Below are 21,099 nucleotides of genomic sequence, written 5' to 3'. Positions count from 1 at the left end.
TTTGAGTTGTTCAATAATTGAGCTTCCTTCAATCCATCATAACATTTAAGTTTAAGGTGAGGTGACTTAAATCCAATTTAAAGTTAAAATTCATTTTTAAATACTCTTTTAAAATTAAATCCATTCCAAATTGAGTACAATTCAAATTAAATCTTTTAATAAATTGTCAATGAATATGAAGGGAGAGGAAAGAAAGAAAAAAAAGCCAAATGATCGTACAAATTTTGTCCACATGCAATGCAATGCAATGCAATTTCGTTAGAACACTAGTTCCTTATATTTCGGCTTTGGCCCAATTACCAACTTAAGTGGACCCTGGGCTATAACCTACCATCAGAGCGGAGGGGTCCTGTTGGTTAGAAGGATACCCACAACCCAACCACAACAGGAACAACGCATAGTTTTTGAGCCCTCTTTTATATTATTTATTATTATGTGTATTTATTTTAAATATATATTATTATATAATTAAATAATTTTAAATTAATAATATTTAAAATAAAATATATATATATTTATATATAATATTACTTTGTTTTTATTTGACCAAAGTTCATAAAGTAATAATACAGAAAAAACTTGGTTTTTGGTGGGCTATTGATAGTCTAGCCAGTCTTTCCCGAAAAAGAAAAAAAACCTAAAATTCTGAAAAAAGTATAGTTTTTGTTTGAGATTTATAATAAATTATAATAGACAAACAAACCTCGGTCATGGGATAATTTTATTTTAGAATTGTTTTATTATGCACCATCCAATCCATCATCTCTTGACCAAAGTGATTAATAGTCAATGAAATATATTACTAAGTCGGTCAACAAATATAAAAATCCCAATTTTGGAGCCAACTTTTACATCATTTATCCTCTCTTGACCAAAAGTAGATATTGAGATTGATAGCCTAAGTTGGTCGAGAAACGTAGAATTTCCAAAATCCATAGTTTGTTTGTTAGATTTTTTTATTTGCTATAGCATACAATCATACTTATTTTTGTGCTGAATTTGATGGATTATTTTTAGAAGTCGGCAGGCATTCTTCTTCCAGAAAAACATCCACCACACCTATTCCTAATTTCAATGTCAACCGTGGTCCAATCATAATGTTAAGGGCCTTTCTGCATACATGCCTTAAAAAACAAACAGAGTCGTTTTCCTTGTTGAAACTCAGGTTCTTTTACGAAACCTGGTTGATGGCGACTGCTAATCCCAGAGATCTCTTAACATTTAATATTTCCTTTTCAATTCTCTTACTGCCACACTCAGCCAGAAATCAAGTTCTAACATTAACTCATTAATTTCAAACTAATTCTTTTTTATTAGAATCAATCTCAAATTGAGTTTTATTTAAACTTGATTCGGATCAAATTCACTTTTGTTGGGATAAAAGAGAAGAATTACTCTTGAAAAAAAGAATGGGCATGGGCACATGAAAATGGTGAGAGTTGAAGCATGTGGATTCCACTTAAAAGAGTTATTGTCTTAGGCTGACGAAGCCAAGAAATTAGTGGAGCAGTAGCAGTGGGAAGCATTAGCATTAATGAGTGAGTTAATTGGGAAAAATGGAGCTGCAGAAGATTATGAGTGATGAGGCAGTGGCCACTTAATTTGAAGATTGTAGTGTTGCTTGATTGATTCCCACCAAATCCCAACCCAAAAGCTGACTGATGAATAATAAAATAAAATAGTGAGCATGGGGTTTGAAGATAATCATTTTCACACGTAATGAAATGAATCTCAGTCCACTCTTCTGAACGTAAGCACCAATCCATAATATCATTGAAACATAATATCATTTCTATAAGCAAATTTAGCCAAGCAAGCAATCACAACTAGCATCTGCCTATATATGACACTAACAATCAAATAACATCTTCAATCCACCAAACGGGGATGTTTCTGTTCTCTTTTGTGACAACAAAGAATATTTCAATTGCATATTAATTTCATGATTGTTGAGAAATCTCAGTGACACATACACGCTCAGAAAGAAATCTACTTTTACTTTATATCTGTAAGAAACTCATACATTGATCTAATATTATTCTTCCTAGCTAGGTAGAGACTGGAGCAAGTGTTACCACCAAAATGGCAAGGGTTGTTCAATTACTAAAGATTTATAGATTTTGATAAGAGTTCTTGTAGTGGTGGCATGACTATTAGACTATATATTGAAATAACTCCACCTTCCACTTTCTTTAACGTTCATCACCACCATTACCACCTTCCCACATGTAAATGGGCATTAGATAATGCAGCATCGCACTTTCAGTGGATCTTATCGGATTTAGAGCTGTGCATTGCGTATACACAACTCACCATCTTACCGCTATTTATACCTCTAGCTTTGCTGTGAAGTTTTTCTTCATTAGAGCCATTGCAGAATCAGAGAGTTATTTAGCAATACTCAAAGCCATGAAAAGCCTCAAGAGTATTATTTTCTTTTCAGTCTTCTTCTGTTTCTTGCTTGTCTCGTTCTTTGTGGTTACCAACGCAGATCGAGCCCAAGGCAACAATAATGGGGTTTATATCGTCTACATGGGAGCAGTGGCTTCGCCAAGTGCTTCGTTAAGGAACCAACATGCTCAGTTACTGGCCTCTGTATCAAAACGGTGAGTTTACTAGTTAAAATTTTCCGCTCTTTGCCGATTTGGTTGTCGATCATATCACCATGATCAAGATACATTCATGAAACTGCTCCTTTTATGTATCAGAAAAAGTTCCCAAGTGGGTTTAGAAGATAAATAAGTTGTGTCTTTTTTATGGGATAGTTGGAACAATTATGATAAGTTGAAATTTTATTTGTTATAGGAAACAAAATGCTCTGCTACACAGTTATGGAAATGGCTTCTCTGGGTTTGCAGCTCGTTTGTCAGCAGAAGAGGCCCATGCACTCTCTAAAAAACCAGGAGTCGTGTCTGTGTTTCCTGATCCGGTATTCCAACTCCACACAACCCGTTCATGGGACTTCTTGAAGTACCAAGATGATCTCTTAATCGACTTCAACCCCACTGACTCCGACTCATCTTCTCTGGGATCCGATACTATTATCGGCATCGTTGACACAGGTGAGTAAAGCTACATATAATAAGAATTACATTCCACTGCCCAAAAAAGCTCGAATCAAGTTTAACATTATACATGAAACGTAGGAATCTGGCCAGAGTCAGAGAGTTTCAACGACAAAGATATGGATCCGATTCCAACACGCTGGAATGGAACCTGTGCCGTCGGCAACGATGACAAATCCTTCAAGTGCAATAAGTAAAGACAAAGAAAGCATTAGCTTGCATGTGATATATATCTTTGCTGTAATATTACCTATGGAATCATTTTTCTCACTGGTTTGTGACAGAAAGATAATTGGAGCAAGAGCTTACGAAATAGAAGACGGTCCAGTAACGCCATTCCGTACAAAAGGACCAAGGGACTTTTATGGGCACGGCACCCATGTGGCTGCAACTGCGGCTGGACGAGTTGTGAATGGTGCTTCTTACTATGGCCTTGCTGCAGGTTCTGCCAAAGGTGGCTCGCCTGCATCAAGGATTGCTGTATATAGGGCATGTTCACCTGAATATGGATGCACTGGATCTAATATACTTGCTGCATTTGATGATTCTATTGCGGACGGTGTGGATGTTCTGTCCTTATCACTTGGTGCCGGTTGGTGGGTTCATCTTGATTTTGCCGATGATCCTATTGCATTAGGAGCATTCCATGCAGTGCAGCACGGAATTACAGTGGTCTGCTCCGCTGGGAATGATGGGCCAAGAAGTGCATCAGTTGTCAATGTTGCGCCCTGGATTTTGACTGTTGCTGCTTCAACAATTGACAGAGTTTTTGAGTCTGATATTGTGTTGGGTGGAAACAAAGTTATTAAGGTACTGATTTTTGTACACTGGTCCAGTCTCAAAACACTTTTAACAGCTTAGGAACTTATCTAAGAAGTCTTTCTCTTATCTTTCCCATACAATGTCCATATAGATGGTATTTCATTTACTTCTTATCATTTCAATAGGATACTTGTATATATTCAATATCTTTTTGTGCTTTGTCAATTTGGGTGTGTTCTTTTTGGTATTTTGTCAATGTGGGTGGGTGTTACATTCATATATACGAAATTTAACATTCTAATTAAAATTTATCTTATTACCGGTTAAGAACACTCATAGTTTGGTTTTGCTATCAATCTAATAATGCTCCATTTTCAATAAATTACATACTTTAGACAGAGTCGGACAAATAAAATTTGATATCGGTTTTTTTAAAGGTGAAATAATAATCTTGATTTTCTTCAGGGAGAAGGCATAAATTTTTCTGATCTGCAAAAGTCTCCCGTATACCCACTGATTTATGCCAAGTCAGCTAAGAAAAATGATGCAGATGAAACTGAAGCAAGGTACGGAATGGATTTAGAAAGATTTTGCTTCTCTCTACCGTAAGCATAACATATTTTCATGCTCATAAAACTTGTGCAATCCAGAAATTGTGACGCGACAAGATTGAATGAGACTTTGGTCAAAGGGAAGATTGTTCTATGTGACAATGATAATGGTATAGTTCCAATAGAAGAAAAAATGAACCAGGTGCAGAATCTTGGAGGTGTTGGTGCAATTGTGGTTGATGACGAATCAAAAGCAGTGGCCTACACTTTTGGCGCACGTCCCACTGCTGTCATCGGTTCAAAGGACAGACAACAGATCCTTTCCTACGTTAACTCTACCAGGTGATAAATTATCAACAATTTTGAATCAATTGCTAGATCCAATGTTTTTAGACGCAACTCGGTGAAAGCTTCAGTGTTAATCGGCAGACAGAATCGGGGCAAGCCAAGTCCCAATCGGATTGGTCCAATTGGCCGGTCCAACACGTTTTTGAATCCATGGCTAGATATTTAGTCTCTGAAGATGCTTATCTGTGGTAAATTTCAAACATTCTGCAGAAATCCAGTAGCAACAATTCTACCCACTGTATCAGTTATACAGTATAAGCCGGCGCCTGCCATAGCATACTTCTCAGCTAGAGGTCCTTCATACACTACCAGGAACATTATAAAGGTAAAGCTTCTTTCTGTCTGAATTACTATACCCAACTAAATAATCCTTCCACACGGATTTATTAACCAGCTATATTCATTTCATGCAGCCTGATATTGCAGCACCAGGAGTTAACATACTTGCAGCTTGGATTGGCAATGATACAAGCATCGCTCCAGAAGGGAAAGAACCCCCTGATTTCAATGTGATCTCAGGAACCTCAATGTCATGCCCGCATGTCTCTGGAATTGCTGCTACTGTTAAATCTCAGAATCCAACATGGAGCCCCTCTGCAATTAGATCAGCTATCATGACTACAGGTGAATATCTAAGTCTGAAAACCACAAGCCTGTAAACAGACTAATCTGTAACAATCTGTTGGTTTCTGCAGCTACTCAAACGAACAATTTGAAGGCACCAATAACTACAACTTCAGGATCGATAGCAACACCTTATGATTTTGGTGCAGGAGAAATCAGTGCAACCGCACCACTACAACCAGGGCTGGTTTATGAGACCACTGAGCTTGACTACTTGAATTTTCTGTGTTACTATGGTTATAATGTATCAATAATCAAAAGCATGGCAACATCTGTTCCAGATGATTTTACCTGTCCCAAAGAGTCAAGTGTTGATCTTATATCAACTATTAACTATCCATCAATAGCAATCTCAAGTTTCAAAGGAAAAGAGGGAAGAAATGTAAGTAGGACTGTCACAAACGTTGCAGGAGATAATGAAACAATCTATGCAGTAACTGTTGAGGCACCTCAAGGACTAAATGTGAAAGTGTTCCCAGACAAACTGCAATTTACAAAGAGTGGGCAAAAGTTGAGTTACCAGGTGACTTTCTCTTCTGCCCTATCATCACTTAAGGAAGATGTCTTTGGATCAATTACATGGTCTAATGGAAACTACAAAGTTCGGAGCCCATTTGCTGTTAGCAGTCAGAACAGCAAGACCATTGTCACTCGTTAAACAAAACAATCCATTTAATAAGTTTCAATGTAAGATCTAAATTAGCAAATACAAGTGTGAATAAATTTTCAAAATAATTCCAGAAACCCAATATTTCACTTGTACCTGTCCATACACACCACATTAACAACATCTGCATACTAAGCATCAAGAGGTAGAAGAAATGTTACATAAACATGTGAAAATTATGTTAATGTAATAGCTAAACATAACGTTTGACAGGTAAAGGAGATAGAAACAGGTTGGGACTTGGGAGAATATATATACCGTATTAACACAAATAACATGATTCAAAGGACACCAAAATAGGTAAAAGAACAGACGCTGGAACAATTCGGAAGCCAAATAAAGAAAAACACATTACTCAAGAGCCCACTGATTTTCCCGACGAACCTCCTCCTCCTCTTCTTGAGTAAAGTCGTTCTTAATGTTGAATAGTCTGCGAATCTCCTCTGGTGAATTGCCCTTAATCAAGTCTGCAACTGTTTGGCAAGTCAAGTCTAGCAAGCTCCTGATGTTGAGGTAGTTTGCAGCCTAAAATACAAAACAAAATACAAACAAATGTACACATGAAAATGTTATAGGAAATAGGCACATGTAATTCGAACTGCAGCACCTAATATCCTCATAAGTTGAGATTCAAGAACAAAACGTAATGTAAAAGCACTATTGTTCAATTGTAACAACTAAAAATGCGATACATGAATATCCAGCACAGGGTCAATATGGTCATTACAATACAAAAAAACCCAGAGGAAAAATGCAGCAGAAGTTATGCAATAATTCAACATGAAGAAAAAAACAACTTGACACAGTGCAAGATGTTTACACACTTCTTCAACAGATAAAGTTATAATAGTCTATACACAGCACAAATCTGCGGATTCGCAACCTTTGCATGAACAACAAATGCTTAGAGATACACATTACAACCAATCGCTTATCCTCTTTTGAAACCACTGAGAAGGAGGAATACCCAATTACGAACTCTCCCAATCAGAGGAAAACCTAATTACTATTGTTTCCCAATCAAACCTTCGTTCTGATTTTACAAATAAAGGAATTTAAATTTAGGTTAAATCCAATCGATTTTGATTAAAAATCGAAGCAATCGGTAAACACGAATAATCAATTAAATAAATAAATAGAAGGGGAACATGAAAAAACTGACGAGGATGAGATCGAAAAGAGTGGCCTGATCGACTTTGACGAACTCGGCATCCCAGGCCTTGAGATCGTCATCGACGCTAACAGCACGTTCGTCGGCCCTGGTGGCCTCGACATGCTTCTTGCAGTACTCGATGACCTTGGACAGAATCTTGCTGGTCACATTAGGAAGAGGAATTCCATCGCCGGCGCAGCCGTCCTCTAATATATGCTTAATAGTCTGCGATTCCAAAGCCACAATTTCATCCACCTCGAAGGCCTCATCGTCGGAGCTTTTCAGAATAATTTTCTTGCTCGTTGACATTCTTCCTTACCGATCAATCAAGAAATGGATCCAAAATATCAGAAACCCTAAATGGCTAGATATATCCTGCACATAAAATAAATATTAATCTGATTTTGTCACGTAGTATGTACTTGAACAGAAATACTATTTAACCTTTATGTTTTTGGTTTATGAATGGCCAAACGACTATTTCCCACCCAAGGTATCCTGTTATCCCAAGTTTCCCCCTTTTATTTTTTATAATCCCAAACACCCACCTATAAGCAGTTAAAATTAACGGAACTCTAACCCCTTAAAATTTTATCTCTTTTTACCCCTTTAAACTATAAAAACTAAAAGTTTTCCCCAGTCTAAGTTTTAAAAAATGGTAGTTTCACCCTAAGATTTCGTTTTGAAATCTTCGACTCTATTGTCGACAGTCCCTCCCTCCTTAAGCATCTCCTTCTTCTGACGGTCTATCTCCTCCCATTTGGATGTTCGATCGATATCAAATAAACGGTGAAAAATGAAAAGCTTCGTCGAAGAAAACAAAGTTCTTATCGTCTTTGTCTGAGAAAACGATGGTCTTCCCATAAGAAGACCTCTGGGAAGATGAGTTTTCTATAACAAGGGACTTTTCATCACACCTCGGCCCTGCTTTTAGTCCCTTTATTTTTAATTTTAAATAATGGGCACTTCAATTAATGTAAAAATCATTGAATTAAACTGTCAAACATAATTCGTTTTAACTCTAATCAAATTAATCACCAATTTTCGATCAATCAATCTAATATGAGTTTTAAAGTATTAATTAACTGATGAAGTTTGTGCACATAATTAGAAAAGTTCAAAACAAATTTAAACTTTGACTTAAACTAAATTCACCACAAGTGATCAATTGGCCTGGTTCAACTGGTTTTTGAAACTTTGATAGGCAGGCGAGTGAGGTATGTGCACACATGTTGCCAAAGCTGTCTATAATTTCTTTCATACAGAACTTGAGATTACAAACTCAAACTTCTTAAAATTTTATACTTATACACACTTGCAAGGAGTAACAACTATTTTGGAAAATGTAACATCTTGAGAACCGGTTATAGGAAAGAAAGAGACTTGATATAAGAGAACACAAGCTAGCCGGTGAGTATTTTCATCACAAGAAACTCTCGCCATATCTTTGCAGAGCTTGAGAGACCAGGATCTTATATGTTCTTTCTGCAGGATGATAACTATCCCAGAATATATAAACAGACGCGTCAGGACATGTTGGCGTCAAAGAATTACAGGAAAATGCTGCTTCTAAAGTTCCTGACCCACAACACCCTCTATCCACAAATTCGAATCCTGTATAAAAAACAAGTCTGCACTTCAAGTGTGGATGCATGAGAAATGGTAAAAGCAGAGATGTAAAATCAGATGATTTACCTACCATATTTACTGGGGTTTTGTATGAGCGCAAGCAGAGGGCTGTAGATGTCAATGTAAACCAGTTTGGCATCAGGCAAGTCTCTACTAAGGGAACCAATCGCCACAGAAAATTTATTGTTGAACATCTCTGATCCTTGGTTGTATTCCTCTATACATTCATCTCTTTTTCCTTTACCAGCCACAGTTCTTGATGAGGGCAAACATCCAAGTGGCGGCGCACCGAAGGCTCCTATCCGTCGTGCTCCTAGTCCATATAACTCCTGCAGAATTTTTTAAAGAGACAATGAAGTTAAAACTTATGAATGAATATTTCATTTTCCGAACATATTTTCCTCATAAACTTCAAATCCCAGTATTCACAAATCATAGATAATTACTTGAAAAACCCAAAAAGCATCAAGAAGATTACAATTACGTTACCTTTAAGAAGTTGGAAGCCGAGCTAGCCAGAAAGTCAGTATAAGCAGAGATACTGAACTGCAATTGTCTGATATGGGAATTATAATAGATATTTGCAATGTCATTGCTGCCTACAACCACCACAAATAAACTATTTGTGAAGATTGTCTTTGTTTCGTTTTCTCCAACCAAGTTCTTCAACTTCTCTGTATATTCTTTGAACAGTTCTAATTGATCGGCTAATGGTATCGCTGTCTTTTTTGTCAGGAAAAAAAAGATTGAATCATACGGTTTGAAACAAAGAATCTTATCTTTCAAAGTCAAAATAGACTGAAGTATTTACCTCTACTGTTGCCGTTAAGGGATCATATCCTGCACCACCTGAAGCGAAGTTCACACCTGTAGGAAGATCTTCAAGTCGTAGGTTTGGATCCAAATATGCTGGCAAAAGCTCTTTTATTCCGAATTCATCCACTGTCAAAAGAAAATATGGACTGTCAGTGGTTCAGCTGGCTGGTCATCAGCCTTTTACACTCGTAATTAATTTTTGGGAACCAGACCTTTAAGGCTGAAGCATCACGAATCAGAAAAAGAAGGATACATTGCAATAAATGCATTTAAATGAAAGTCGTTGGAATTTAAATGAGATGCTGCAAGTACGTGCCAGATTTTCACATGCTCCTCAACCAAACATTGACCCTCTTTATTCCCTCTCTCTTTCTGCTCGAAAATGTTTGATTGTAATTTGTGAATAAAGTTAATTCTCACTTTTGATGAGGGATAGATTCTATATGAGCCTGAGTGGGTTCAAGACCAGATCAAATCTATAATCTCTCGGTTGAGTTAGGGTATAATACAAAAAGAATATTAGATGAATAGTATTAATAGAAAGATAAAAAGTATTATTGAATGATTAAGAATAAACAAATGAACTAATTTTAAATTGAATTGTCAATCGGAGCTTTAATTTGAAATTGGCTTATATAGGATTTACCATTTTTTATGTGGCACACTATTAAACCTAATACGACTAAAGTTCAAATTTAAATTTAGCTCGAAATAACGAAACTTAAGTTGAATCTTCAACTCCATAATTTGACTTATTTGTTATTTTGGTGATACTATTTATCCATCAATGAGATTGTTTATCTTTTTATTAACATCATTTATCCTTTCAACTTACTCTATCATATTAACAATCCTCTAATGACATTGTGTATTAATTTGAACAAATTTGAATATAATATTCTAGTTTAAATTTGAACCAACTCTTATTCTAGTTCAGTTTGCCTAGAAACCACACCATCCCAACAAAATTTACGAAGAGATTTCTACCATTGGGTAGACAGTAGACATTCCCCTCGCATAAAAGATGGCCGACAAAAACACAATAAACTACGTATCAAGGATAAGAAATGGTATAAGTGATAGAACCAGAACCTATGAAGTCAGCCGGGACCTTGCCGTTTGAAAATCTTCCGGTCGGCAATCCTCCCTTGAAGTCCCTGCCATAAGGAGGGAAATTACACTTGGCCGGCGTTTTAAAATTGTTGTTGTTGCCTGTATCAACGATTGAATCTCCGAACATGAAAACGGCTCTGATTGTTACATTGCCTGGCAGGTCAATTGCTCCTCCTGAGCTGCAAAAAGCAACTAAAACGCAAAGAGATAAAATAAAAACGGAGGAAGAAGATGGTTCCATGGACAAAGACTGAAATATTGTGAGATAATAATTGTCGGCCTTGCATGTATTTCAGAAAATATATATACACCAACAACATAGGGGAGAACAAAGTAGAGGTTCTTTAAATACTCACAGTATGCCTGTTCCTAACATACGGGAAACCATGTACGAGGGAGTGTGACGAACAAACACACTTAAACTAATATAAACAATAAAAAAATATATTAAGTATGATCTATCTTAGTGTACTTTAATCCATCCTAGGTGAATTTGATTTGAGTTTGCCTGAATATGGGTCCAACTTGAATTTAAATTGAAATTATAATGCTTAATCCAAATTTAGTTAAGTTAGTGTAACGAATAGAATCGTCGAAGTATATATAATATTATTAAATAAATAAATAAATCGATTTCAAATTAAACTATTAATTTGAAATTCCAATTTAAAATGACTTATTACAGTCTAGCTAACTCGATTTGGATTAGATCAAAATATATATGTTAGAGATGATAATTTCGATTCAAAATTAGAGTCTTCAACCACAATAAGGAGAAGATTCTCTAATAGAAATAGAGAAAGAGCTGAAAAATATCCCTCAATCTAGATGGGGATACATGCGTCCCCTTCCTGCCTTGCTTAGTCCTCACTCTGCCCTGCCCCCATCCCCATTCCCACCGAGCCCTGCCCCCATACCCATCCTTGTCCCCGGCGCCACCCTTTATATTAATATTTTTATATAAAATATTAATATATTTTTATAATTTTAAATTATTTATATTTTTGTTATATGTATTACGGTAGATAATATATGATATTTGTGATATTTAAAAGGTACACAAAAAAGATTTTTTTTGTGGGAACAAAGACAGAGATGAGATAGAGAAGAGAGGGTTAGGAGACAAGAATTTCTTTTCATCCTTATAACGGGGATAGACTAAAAATATAAATTTATATCCCCTATAAGGACAGAGACGAAGATTGAAATCCTCTTTACACCTCTCCGTTGTCATGTCTAGTATGTGTGCATGGTACAAATGCAATTAGTATAAATATAGCGCCATTGCTGTATTTAAATTTTAATGTTTGAGAGGGAAAACTAACACGTTGTACCACAATTAATATGTGGGGAAGGGCACGTTAAGGGGCTGGTTTCCAATTACAGAGGATGAGAGAAACTAGACAAGTCTTCTGATTCGGCACAAATAGGCCTACAAACGAGAGTATCTTGCGGTTTAGCTGGTTTCAAAAGTTTTACATCGATTGATTTGATCAATTAAAAATTTAGGGTTCGGTTTGTGTAAAGTTTTGGTATTTTAAAAGTTTTAAATGTATGTTTACAATTTAAAATATTATTTTTAAACTTTAAATATTAAAATAATTTATGAATAATACTATATATATTTATTCGGATATATAAATATATATACACTTATACATATTATCACATAATTAAATATTATTTTATTTATAATTCAAAATCACTTCACCACATATAATTTTATTAAATTTATAAATATGTATCTTACAAATATTTAATATTAAGAGAGTTAAAATTTAATTTTTCAAGCAAAATTTAAATCATCCATTTTTATCTTATCTACTCAATAAACTCATTCAAACTCGAATTAGACATTACTTAGACCAATGCTATTCATGAGCACCATTAACAAAAATATTATTATTGGGTGGAAACATTTATTATTGAATATTATTCCATAAATATATTTAGTATACATATATATTTTAATTAAAACACACTAATTTCACCAATGTCGAACTGATCAACTTACAAACATTTAAACCAACCCTTGATTGGATTAAGACCTGATCCAAATAAAAAAAATATTCCATAATAGTCCCCACACCTTTCTCCGATACCTGACAAACCCACCTTACCATTCCATACGCAGTCATTTGCACCACCCACCTAGTTAGGACACCATAATCAACAATAATAAATAACACACACCAATTCATTTAGGTTGTCTCCTTTCTAAGACCAGGAAAAACAAAGGGCAAGGTGATGTAGATTAATATATTTGAGGTCAAACGTGTTTGTCTTGCTGGTTTGGTCTAATGCTATTTGGTATAGCCAAAAGACTCACATCAATTAGCTTCGACAATTGACTGAAAAACTGTAAGTCTGTAATCCCATCATTTTCAAGTAGCCATTACCCCAATGTATGGGGAAAAAAACATCTTTTTTTGCATAATGAATCCATATGTTGACCATAAAAACATAGTTACATTCCTCTGTAAATTAACTCTCGGTTTTATGAACAGACAACTCAATTGAATGGAACCTGAATGAACTCAATATGCACACTGACAATGACACAGGAAGACATCCCGTCAAACAAACCATGAAGAGCCGATATAAATGCTAAGCAAAATTATTGGTAACCCAAAACCAAACAAATTAAAATAACATAAACCAGAGCTATTATCCACAGGCATATGAAAGCCCTCATCAGGATCCATGTGAGATCAATGAGCACTCACAAGGAAAGGATGCTGGCAAACCCCACACTCAATAGTCTCAGAACCCGAGCTGGGAACCTGGACCTGCAACAATAATCATAATCACCCATATGGATGATAGATTAATGTTAGTAGATGTATATTTAAGTGTTTGTGGACTTTTTGTAAATGATAGTGGGCAAGGATTTCAAACCTGTAAATGGACAGTGCAAATAGGACAAGCAACTTCCCTCATCCGTCTCCCAGATCCATCAGTCTTGAAGCCTGTGAAAACAAAGCGCACAATTAGTACTGGATACACAACATGTCAATGAATGTTATAACTTGATTCTAATCCATCAGGTAACTAGTCAATAAAACAATTAAAAAAAATCACATACAGTGTCCAACAAGACTATTTAAGCAACAAGCACAGAACCATACTCCCAAAACTCAAGTAACTTTAAGACAGTAAAAATAAAAAGCATAAATAACCTGATGAGGCCCTGCGATTTCTCTCCATTTCCTCCTGTAACAGATGATTGCCAAAAGATAAATTCACAGCAAGTCAGTGCTTGAAGTTACTTTAACTCCCAAAAAATAGGTAAGGTTGAATTCAAACCATTGATTACCTGAAGTTTCCTGGCAAGATCCTCATGACTCTGCATTGCAGGTTTATTAGCTGCTTCTTTAGCATTACTTAGCCTTTGAGTTACTTCTGCCTGATATGAATAGTGTTGTAAGTAATTAACTCACATATATCAAGTGGGTCAAACAATGATGTACAAACTAGCATATTGGATTCAACCGTGTCATTAAATATAAATTATACTACATTGCTTGAAATGAGATCATAGTCGTTCCAAACAAGTTAACAACCAAACAAAGTTATACAAGATAAAGAAAACAAAATTTGAAACAATTACCATGCATCTGTCACAAACTCGAACAGGCTGAGCATTCTCATCAGCAGTAAGAGCAATTCTACCATGTGTACACTTGTCACAGAATATATCACCACAGTTCCTGCAATGATGCTGAAGAAGGAAGTACTATAAGGTTTAAGGCAAATTCATGGAAAAAAAAACATAACCCATTGAATAATATGTACCTTTCGCACAAAAGCCCCAAAATCTGTGCCACAAGCTGTACACTTAGAAACTGCTTCATCAGGGACCTAGGAAAAACAAAACATAAAATAAGAATAGCCTAAAGCTTCAATGTAAATAAATTGAATATAGCTTTCTTCCAATAGTATAATGAATGAAATGTGACAAGATCAATATAAAGATGAAACACCTCCAAAAAATTCCTCTAAAATCTGTAATCTTACCCAGTGGTCTTTTTCTTCACTCCCAGGTTTTATTATATTCATCCAATCAGCTAACACTTTCTTTTTCTCCACAGGCTGCTCAGCTGTCTTCAAGGTGTCAGAAGGTCTGCTTCTACCACCCATCTCCTTCAGCTGCAACCCAATGAAATGACGCTTTCAAACACAATAATATTGATTTAAAAAAATGAAAAAGTAACCACAGAAAAAAATGCCACAAGATGACTAAAATCACAAGGAACCTATTCATATACACTTAGGGTCATGAGAGAAACGTTAAACCATTAACCATACACTACAATGTATGGATCTTGCCTAAAATATGCATGCAAGGGCCATGAAAGTCAGCCCCAATTTCATTGTTGCAAGCTGCAGCAACAGTCCCAATTAAAGAAAGAAGCTGCATAAGTTTTGTGTGATCAATATTAAGCAATTACAACAATCTACTAAATTTGCAATAGGTTTTCTACTGTAAAATATAGTTCTTTTTGACACATTATAGATACAAATATTATTCCTGCCATATATACTTGTTAGGCAACCTTATAAGCTTTGAATGTATACATTTATATTTCAACAGATTTGACATTTTATTCAGTTCAGCACATTTAATTATAAGGTTCATCCTTCTCAGGGTATTTTACTCTGCATGAGTTCAACATGGCAGTTGAAATGTAATAGTAATAATAAAAGTAACTAACAACAAATATATACTAAATTTCCTAAATCTTCAAATATTGGTCATGTACACTATAAGTCACTTAATTCAAATGTACTTTCTAAAGAAAAGAAAACATTTAGCAATAATATTATTTTTAAGCAGACAATTTTTAATTGGGAGTTTATAATCCCCAACCTGTACAGTTGCAGCAGTCACTGTATCCAGAAGAGTATTTGTAGTGTAACTATTTGATTGCAATCTGATCCGTCTTGGTTCAATGTCAACAGAACTCTTTGACCAAAACGCTAAGGTAGAAGAATCAGCCAACTACAAATGAAAACAATATCCATCTCAATCTTAAGCCAGTACATACCACTGAGTAAAAAAATTTAAAAGGGCGTGTCAACTCACTTCACATCTTGTGATATTCTCAAGAGGATATATTCTCAATGTCCGACTAGTATTGGGATCAAGCATACAAATTCCATCCAAGCCAATCTGCAAGAAAAATTCAGAAATCATGATGGAACTATAAATGAAACAAATCAACAATAGAAACTTTTCGGCATCCCATTGAAAATCCAATAATGTTACATACTATTTTTCTACTGTTTTCTAATTGACAATTAAAATTATTCAAATCAGAGGCCGCTGAACTCTAACCAAAGTATTCTACTTAATAGTATATAACCTTCAATTTATGTTCGATTCAAGTAACGTTTGACATAATGAAACCACAACAATAAGGAATAAAGAATTCCGATAGAACCAACTTCACAAACAGTAAAAATCAAAGCATTAGAATTAAACCAACCAACAAATGAATCTTTTCTTTTTTTTAAAATTATTATATCTTCCCGTACCAAGACAATCGATTAAAAAGAAAAAACTCACCTGGCAGAGCACATCCATGGTACTCTGGCCGCCACTTTCAGGCAGAAGTTTAACTCTAAACTTCTGGACTCCACTCTTCACATCCTGCTGCGATTCAGCTTTAGGTACTGCTCTCACGATCTTACTCGAACCTGAGCCAACAGATGACTGTGAGTCCTTACTAGAAGGCAAACTAATCGACCTCCCATAATCATCAAACAAAGTAGATGTCGTTGACTTTGGGATCGTGCCACGGGCCCCATATGGCTCCACCTTGCCACCATTATATGCGAATACGCCATCGCCATATAAATCATCTCGCCCCCTATCGTTCCGCGAAAAATTATTACTCTCCGGCCGCTGTCCATAAAGATCGGAGCCCAAATTGGAACGGCTTCCGTCGTAACCCCCGTAATTATCGTTGAAATAATCGCCACCCGAATCAAATTTCATCGAATTTGAATTCTCGTAAAGGTTCTCATACACCGGCGCCACTGATAATCCTACGTTGTTGCTGAAGGGTGCGGAGTACATCGACGAGTAAGACGAATTGGGATTCGTATTTTGCGAGGCATAACCGGGGACAGTCTGATGCTGATCAAACGGCGGGTAATATGCAGCCGGTGGTTGTGATTGTTGTTGTTGCGTAGGGGTGGTGGTCGGTGTCGGTTGGTACGGAACATGTGAATCGTAGGGTGGGAACTGAGGCGATTGCTGTGGAGGGACCGGATTGAATGAAGAAAGTGAATTGGGGTTTGGAGTTGTTACAGGGGCCGTGGGAGGTGCAGGATCGTGATTTTGAGGATACGGAGGGTAATTTTGGGAACAGGAAGAATAATCGGCGGGAGAGTAAGTAGTTGCAAATGGAGGCGCTGATGCGTAAGAGGTTGGATGAAGATCGGCCGTCGGATTGGGATTGGGATTGGGAATAGGGTTAGGGTTTTGAAGGTGAGAATATTGGTGATGGTAGGAACTGTAATCTCCTTGTTGCATATTGGTGATGAAGATGAAGACAGAAGGATGGAATTGGTTTCTTTCTTCTTGAGCCTTGTCTTCTGTTGGAGGACGCTTCCAGGAAGATGAGCCAAAGAGTATTCCAGGCGGAAGGAAGAGATTGGCGGAATATTTTGGGGACTAAATTAATTGTCCCACCCAATGTTTGGTTTAAAAACTCTTCGTCTCTTGTAACATAAATATCATTTTCACACCCAAAATCATTCTTAGTTGATGAAAGAAAAAAATTCAGGCACTTATTTATAAAATAAAATTTCCATCCTATCGCTATTATTTTATTTTTCAAAATATAATATAACTCTAAATTAATTTTTTTTTTAAAAACTCCTTATATATTAAAATTGCTTAAGAACTCTTATTTCCCATTTTTTGTTTGATCTTCTCCCCATTTTCTTTGAGTGGAGCCAACCATAACATCATTTTCACTTTCGACAATCATTTCCAATATTGATTTGACTTTCATTTTTCAACTAATTCTCCCACCGATTTTGTCAATTTCCATCAATAAAATTTTTGGTTACTTAAATAAAAAATCAATAACGATCTATCCTAAAATATAATTTGATCTATCTAATCTTTATCATATTATTCTATCATATAATATTGTCTTTTCTAAAAACCTTAATGTCATGATTTGATTTGATGTGATTATAAGATTCAACAATAACTAAGGTTTAAAAAATGTAAATAACAAATTAAATTATTATATTTAAAATGCCTAGTATAAAAGCGTGAATTTTCTTTATTTTTTTTAATTTATGCATATTGAAATCACTCCTTATTCTTATACCTTTAATTTTGTTTAAAGCATAGTTTGAAATATAGTTTAATTTGAATGAAAGTATTTTTTTATATATGGTTTTTTGAAGAGATTTTGTTCTCTTAAAGATAAAGATGAATTTAAATTAAATTAATTCAACCTTAATTTTTTACTCAACTCATAATTATCTCAAACTATGAATTGATGTGCCATCTATCAACTACTTGCTTGTCTCCAACCCAAATTCATGTCCACAATTTTAAGGGATATTAAGATAAAAGTTAATTTTTTGGTCCACTTATATAATCTTTACGGCACCTTTCTTCATCGAACATTTATACTATTTTCTTAATTAAATATTTAAACTATTATTGTTTTTATCTTATTGTGAACAATACTGTAAGTAATAAATAGTAACAAGTGCCTATTGTAAACAGTAATAATAGACAATGGATAACATTTTTATACAAAAACTATTACAAACAATACTGTAACCGATGAACAACAATATTTTACACTTAGATTATTGTAAATGGTATAATAAATGATAAACAGTAATAATAAGTGATAAACATTAGAAAACCACCTACTATAAATAGTAACCGTAAGTGATAAATAGTAATATTTTATACAAAAAGCCTATTATAAATAGTATAATAGATGACAATAATGAAATCATCTATTTTGAACAATACCATAGGCGTTAAATAATACTATGATATGAATTTAAACTTTGATCATAATAAAGGTATTTTAGTAACCATAAAACTATTATGATATAAGTATTATGTATATAAAAAGTATGATAAAATTATATAAACAGACCCAACAAATGATAATTTTTTCAATATCCCCAATTTTAATCATAAGTTTTAACACGTGACAACTAACACGAGACCACCATCGTGCTCGATTCTTTTTCTACTACTACCACCACTCCACGCAAAGCAAGAAAACACGGAAATTCGCAGTTTCGGCTCAACTTTCACATGCGATAGTCATTCAAAGCCTGGCCTAAGACGATGAAATTACAAAGGGGTCGGTCAGTTAATGGCACCAACTAATTCAATTCATTGGATTAAGTGAGGAAAAGAGATAATGGCGGTGACAGTATCATACTCTGATTCCCCTCAAAGATTCAATTTCGAGATCTGTTTTTGTCTGTCAGTTCACAGAGAAAGCTTTTATGGCTTAAGGAAGTTAAACATTTGGCCAGCTGTAAATATATATATATTTGAAACAGAAGAGCAGAATCATGACTCACTGTATAAAAAAAATGGTTTATTGTATAAATCTAATTGAGGAAAATGCATATTGCCCGGAAGGAGAAGGAGAAGATTCTCACATACTGCTGATACTAATCATCATCTCAATTCATACATTGGCAATGCAGAACCAAAAGAGAAACCTCCAATGTGGCTCTTTTTCTTTTTGTTAGAACCAAAAAACCTCCATGCTTGTGTCCTTTGCAGATTTGCATACAGGACAAGAATCAAGAAAGGCTTCACAAAGCTTACACGAACAAAGGTGTCTGCAAGGTAGAAAAAGAACGCACGAGTTCCTAGAATTGCATCTTTTACAAACAATCTTTCTGTTCTTCTCTTCTTCTTTCACTTCTTTTTCTTCCTCTTTTCTGTTATATGAACCACAACAGGACTCTGCATCATCCGCCCTATTGCTGACCAAGACCATTCTCTCTCTCATTTGTTCCAGAGTGTAGCTTAGATCCATCACCATTGCTTCGTTTGCTTTAGCCGCTCTTTGCCATGACTCGCTTTCCATCTCTGCTCTTCTCAGACAAACTTCAAGCTCCATTCTCTTATTTCTTGCTTGTGTCAAGTCTTCCTCTTTTTGCCTCATCAAATTCATTGCTTTTGATTCTATATTCTCAAGCAGGATTCCCAGTTGTTGCTTTCTTTGTTCTTGCAAAGCAGATCTTAATCTATCATTCTGGTTTCACCCAAAAAATAAAATACATTAAAAAAAAAGGCTAAAACAAATACAACATACAAGTAAAAAAAAGAACCCCATTTGGAATGCGATAGAAGCCTACCTGCATTTGAATAATACAGTCAATCTCTTGCCTTTGCAACTCAATCTGAGCATCTAAAGACTGAGAAAGTGCCATTGAAAAAATACTCCTACCTCCTCTATTGCAATCGAAAGCCAAGTTTTGACAAGTTTGCTCTAGATGAGCAAACTGAGGGTGTTGAGGTTCTTGATGATGATAAAGAGTGAACGAAAAATCAGCATTAAAAGCAGGAACAGGATTTGGCGTGCAATCCTGTAAGCCACACATGGGAAAACCCAAAATTTCAGGATACAACTGTGCTGGAACAGCCATTATAATAACCTGTGCCAGAGACTGAGAAGCACAAAGCATTCACATATTTCACAAACTATTAATAAGAAATAAAAAAAAAAAATGCAAGAAAAGATGGGATATGAAATGGGTAGGTTTAAAGCTAGAGGGATTCATTCATGTTGTTGTTATATCAGAGGAGACGCATGACCCACTTTCTCTCTCTCTGTACTCACTTGATGGAAGCTCGCGGGTGGGTGTGCGTGTGTATATGTGTGTGTGTGTATATATATATATATTGTGTTGGGAAACTGAGAATCTTCTTACAATCGAAATTACAAGAAGCTTGAAAACCAACAAAATATATATAGCATTCATGAGAGGGATGTGAGGGTGGCGGCCATTGACGACGTACACATGCAGATTTTGTGACAGAAGAATCGGGTCAGACAGAGTTGCTTCACATGCAAAGATGGAGAGAGAAATGCGTTAATAATTTATGGGAGAAAGACGTGAAATAGTCGGTCAGACGTTATACCAGGGAGGGAAGATAGGGGAATCAGAGATTGGAGAAATTGTCAGTTAAGTCATTGGGAAAGGCTGAAGAATAGCCATTTTTACTTTTTAGTCTATACTGTATTTGTTTCCGTTTACAGACCGACAACAACTTCCAATCCAAACTTTAGAAGCCCAAAATATTTTAATAAAATGATCTGGCAATACGTAATTAGCTGATTTAATTGTATA

The 21,099-nt window shown here is 35.4% G+C and overlaps 5 protein-coding genes across 6 annotated transcripts; 1 reads left to right on the top strand and 4 right to left on the bottom strand.

The window, feature by feature from the left end:
• The first annotated feature begins 2,381 nt into the window (after positions 1-2,381).
• LOC123229902 (CO(2)-response secreted protease-like) lies at positions 2,382-6,289 on the top strand. Its single transcript, XM_044655932.1, has 9 exons — positions 2,382-2,606; positions 2,806-3,062; positions 3,147-3,258; positions 3,350-3,875; positions 4,293-4,393; positions 4,478-4,720; positions 4,937-5,051; positions 5,140-5,350; positions 5,422-6,289. Exons 1-9 carry the CDS (start codon positions 2,410-2,412, stop codon positions 6,006-6,008), a joined length of 2,349 nt encoding a protein of 782 aa, XP_044511867.1. The 5' UTR covers positions 2,382-2,409; the 3' UTR covers positions 6,009-6,289.
• Positions 6,150-7,580, bottom strand: LOC123229903 (SKP1-like protein 1A). The gene is made up of 2 exons (XM_044655933.1): positions 7,180-7,580; positions 6,150-6,542 (listed from the first exon to the last, which is right to left on the bottom strand). The coding sequence occupies exons 1-2, from the start codon at positions 7,477-7,479 to the stop codon at positions 6,369-6,371; spliced, it is 474 nt and encodes a 157-aa protein (XP_044511868.1). The 5' UTR covers positions 7,480-7,580; the 3' UTR covers positions 6,150-6,368.
• An 822-nt stretch (positions 7,581-8,402) lies between these two features.
• LOC123230009 (GDSL esterase/lipase EXL3-like) lies at positions 8,403-11,077 on the bottom strand. Of its 2 annotated transcripts, none has more exons than XM_044656098.1 (5): positions 10,708-11,069; positions 9,611-9,741; positions 9,289-9,522; positions 8,870-9,128; positions 8,403-8,784 (listed from the first exon to the last, which is right to left on the bottom strand). In XM_044656098.1, the coding sequence occupies exons 1-5, from the start codon at positions 10,967-10,969 to the stop codon at positions 8,594-8,596; spliced, it is 1,077 nt and encodes a 358-aa protein (XP_044512033.1). In that variant the 5' UTR covers positions 10,970-11,069; the 3' UTR covers positions 8,403-8,593. The 2 variants fall into 2 exon arrangements, with proteins under 2 accessions (XP_044512033.1, XP_044512034.1); XM_044656099.1 differs by having other exon boundaries at positions 8,647-8,784; positions 8,866-9,128; positions 10,708-11,077.
• A 2,100-nt stretch (positions 11,078-13,177) lies between these two features.
• LOC123229828 (protein FREE1-like) lies at positions 13,178-17,470 on the bottom strand. The gene is made up of 10 exons (XM_044655804.1): positions 16,298-17,470; positions 15,815-15,901; positions 15,599-15,730; positions 14,746-14,877; positions 14,524-14,589; positions 14,339-14,449; positions 14,045-14,134; positions 13,908-13,941; positions 13,627-13,697; positions 13,178-13,517 (listed from the first exon to the last, which is right to left on the bottom strand). Exons 1-10 carry the CDS (start codon positions 17,267-17,269, stop codon positions 13,440-13,442), a joined length of 1,773 nt encoding a protein of 590 aa, XP_044511739.1. The 5' UTR covers positions 17,270-17,470; the 3' UTR covers positions 13,178-13,439.
• A 1,848-nt stretch (positions 17,471-19,318) lies between these two features.
• Positions 19,319-20,842, bottom strand: LOC123230119 (probable BOI-related E3 ubiquitin-protein ligase 2). Its single transcript, XM_044656242.1, has 2 exons — positions 20,104-20,842; positions 19,319-20,000 (listed from the first exon to the last, which is right to left on the bottom strand). Exons 1-2 carry the CDS (start codon positions 20,431-20,433, stop codon positions 19,485-19,487), a joined length of 846 nt encoding a protein of 281 aa, XP_044512177.1. The 5' UTR covers positions 20,434-20,842; the 3' UTR covers positions 19,319-19,484.
• Positions 20,843-21,099: the final 257 nt, after the last annotated feature.

Source organism: Mangifera indica, chromosome 11 (genome assembly GCF_011075055.1).
Source record: "Mangifera indica cultivar Alphonso chromosome 11, CATAS_Mindica_2.1, whole genome shotgun sequence".
NCBI lineage: Eukaryota > Viridiplantae > Streptophyta > Magnoliopsida > Sapindales > Anacardiaceae > Mangifera > Mangifera indica.
Note: the sequence above shows the minus strand (reverse complement) of the source record. Positions and strands in the feature narration are given on the sequence as shown.

Bases quoted from the DNA above. Each gene is read 5' to 3' on its own strand.
- LOC123229902 (XM_044655932.1), top strand. From the start codon at position 2,410: ATGAAAAGCCTCAAGAGTATTATTTTCTTTTCAGTCTTCTTCTGTTTC. The intron at 2,607-2,805 runs GTGAGTTTACTA...TATTTGTTATAG, and splicing joins CTGGCCTCTGTATCAAAACG to GAAACAAAATGCTCTGCTAC. The intron at 3,063-3,146 runs GTGAGTAAAGCT...CATGAAACGTAG, and splicing joins TATCGGCATCGTTGACACAG to GAATCTGGCCAGAGTCAGAG.
- LOC123229903 (XM_044655933.1), bottom strand. From the start codon at position 7,479: ATGTCAACGAGCAAGAAAATTATTCTGAAAAGCTCCGACGATGAGGCC. The intron at 6,543-7,179 runs GTCAGTTTTTTC...TTTGTATTTTAG, and splicing joins CTCTTTTCGATCTCATCCTC to GCTGCAAACTACCTCAACAT.
- LOC123230009 (XM_044656098.1), bottom strand. From the start codon at position 10,969: ATGGAACCATCTTCTTCCTCCGTTTTTATTTTATCTCTTTGCGTTTTA. The intron at 9,742-10,707 runs GTTCTGGTTCTA...TTCTTTTGACAG, and splicing joins GGTCCCGGCTGACTTCATAG to TGGATGAATTCGGAATAAAA. The intron at 8,785-8,869 runs GTAGGTAAATCA...TTTTTTATACAG, and splicing joins ACAAAACCCCAGTAAATATG to GATTCGAATTTGTGGATAGA.
- LOC123229828 (XM_044655804.1), bottom strand. From the start codon at position 17,269: ATGCAACAAGGAGATTACAGTTCCTACCATCACCAATATTCTCACCTT. The intron at 14,450-14,523 runs GTACATATTATT...TTCCTTCTTCAG, and splicing joins TTGGGGCTTTTGTGCGAAAG to CATCATTGCAGGAACTGTGG. The intron at 13,698-13,907 runs GTTATTTATGCT...TTGTTTTCACAG, and splicing joins AAATCGCAGGGCCTCATCAG to GCTTCAAGACTGATGGATCT.
- LOC123230119 (XM_044656242.1), bottom strand. From the start codon at position 20,433: ATGCTTTGTGCTTCTCAGTCTCTGGCACAGGTTATTATAATGGCTGTT. The intron at 20,001-20,103 runs GTAGGCTTCTAT...GGGTGAAACCAG, and splicing joins ACTGTATTATTCAAATGCAG to AATGATAGATTAAGATCTGC.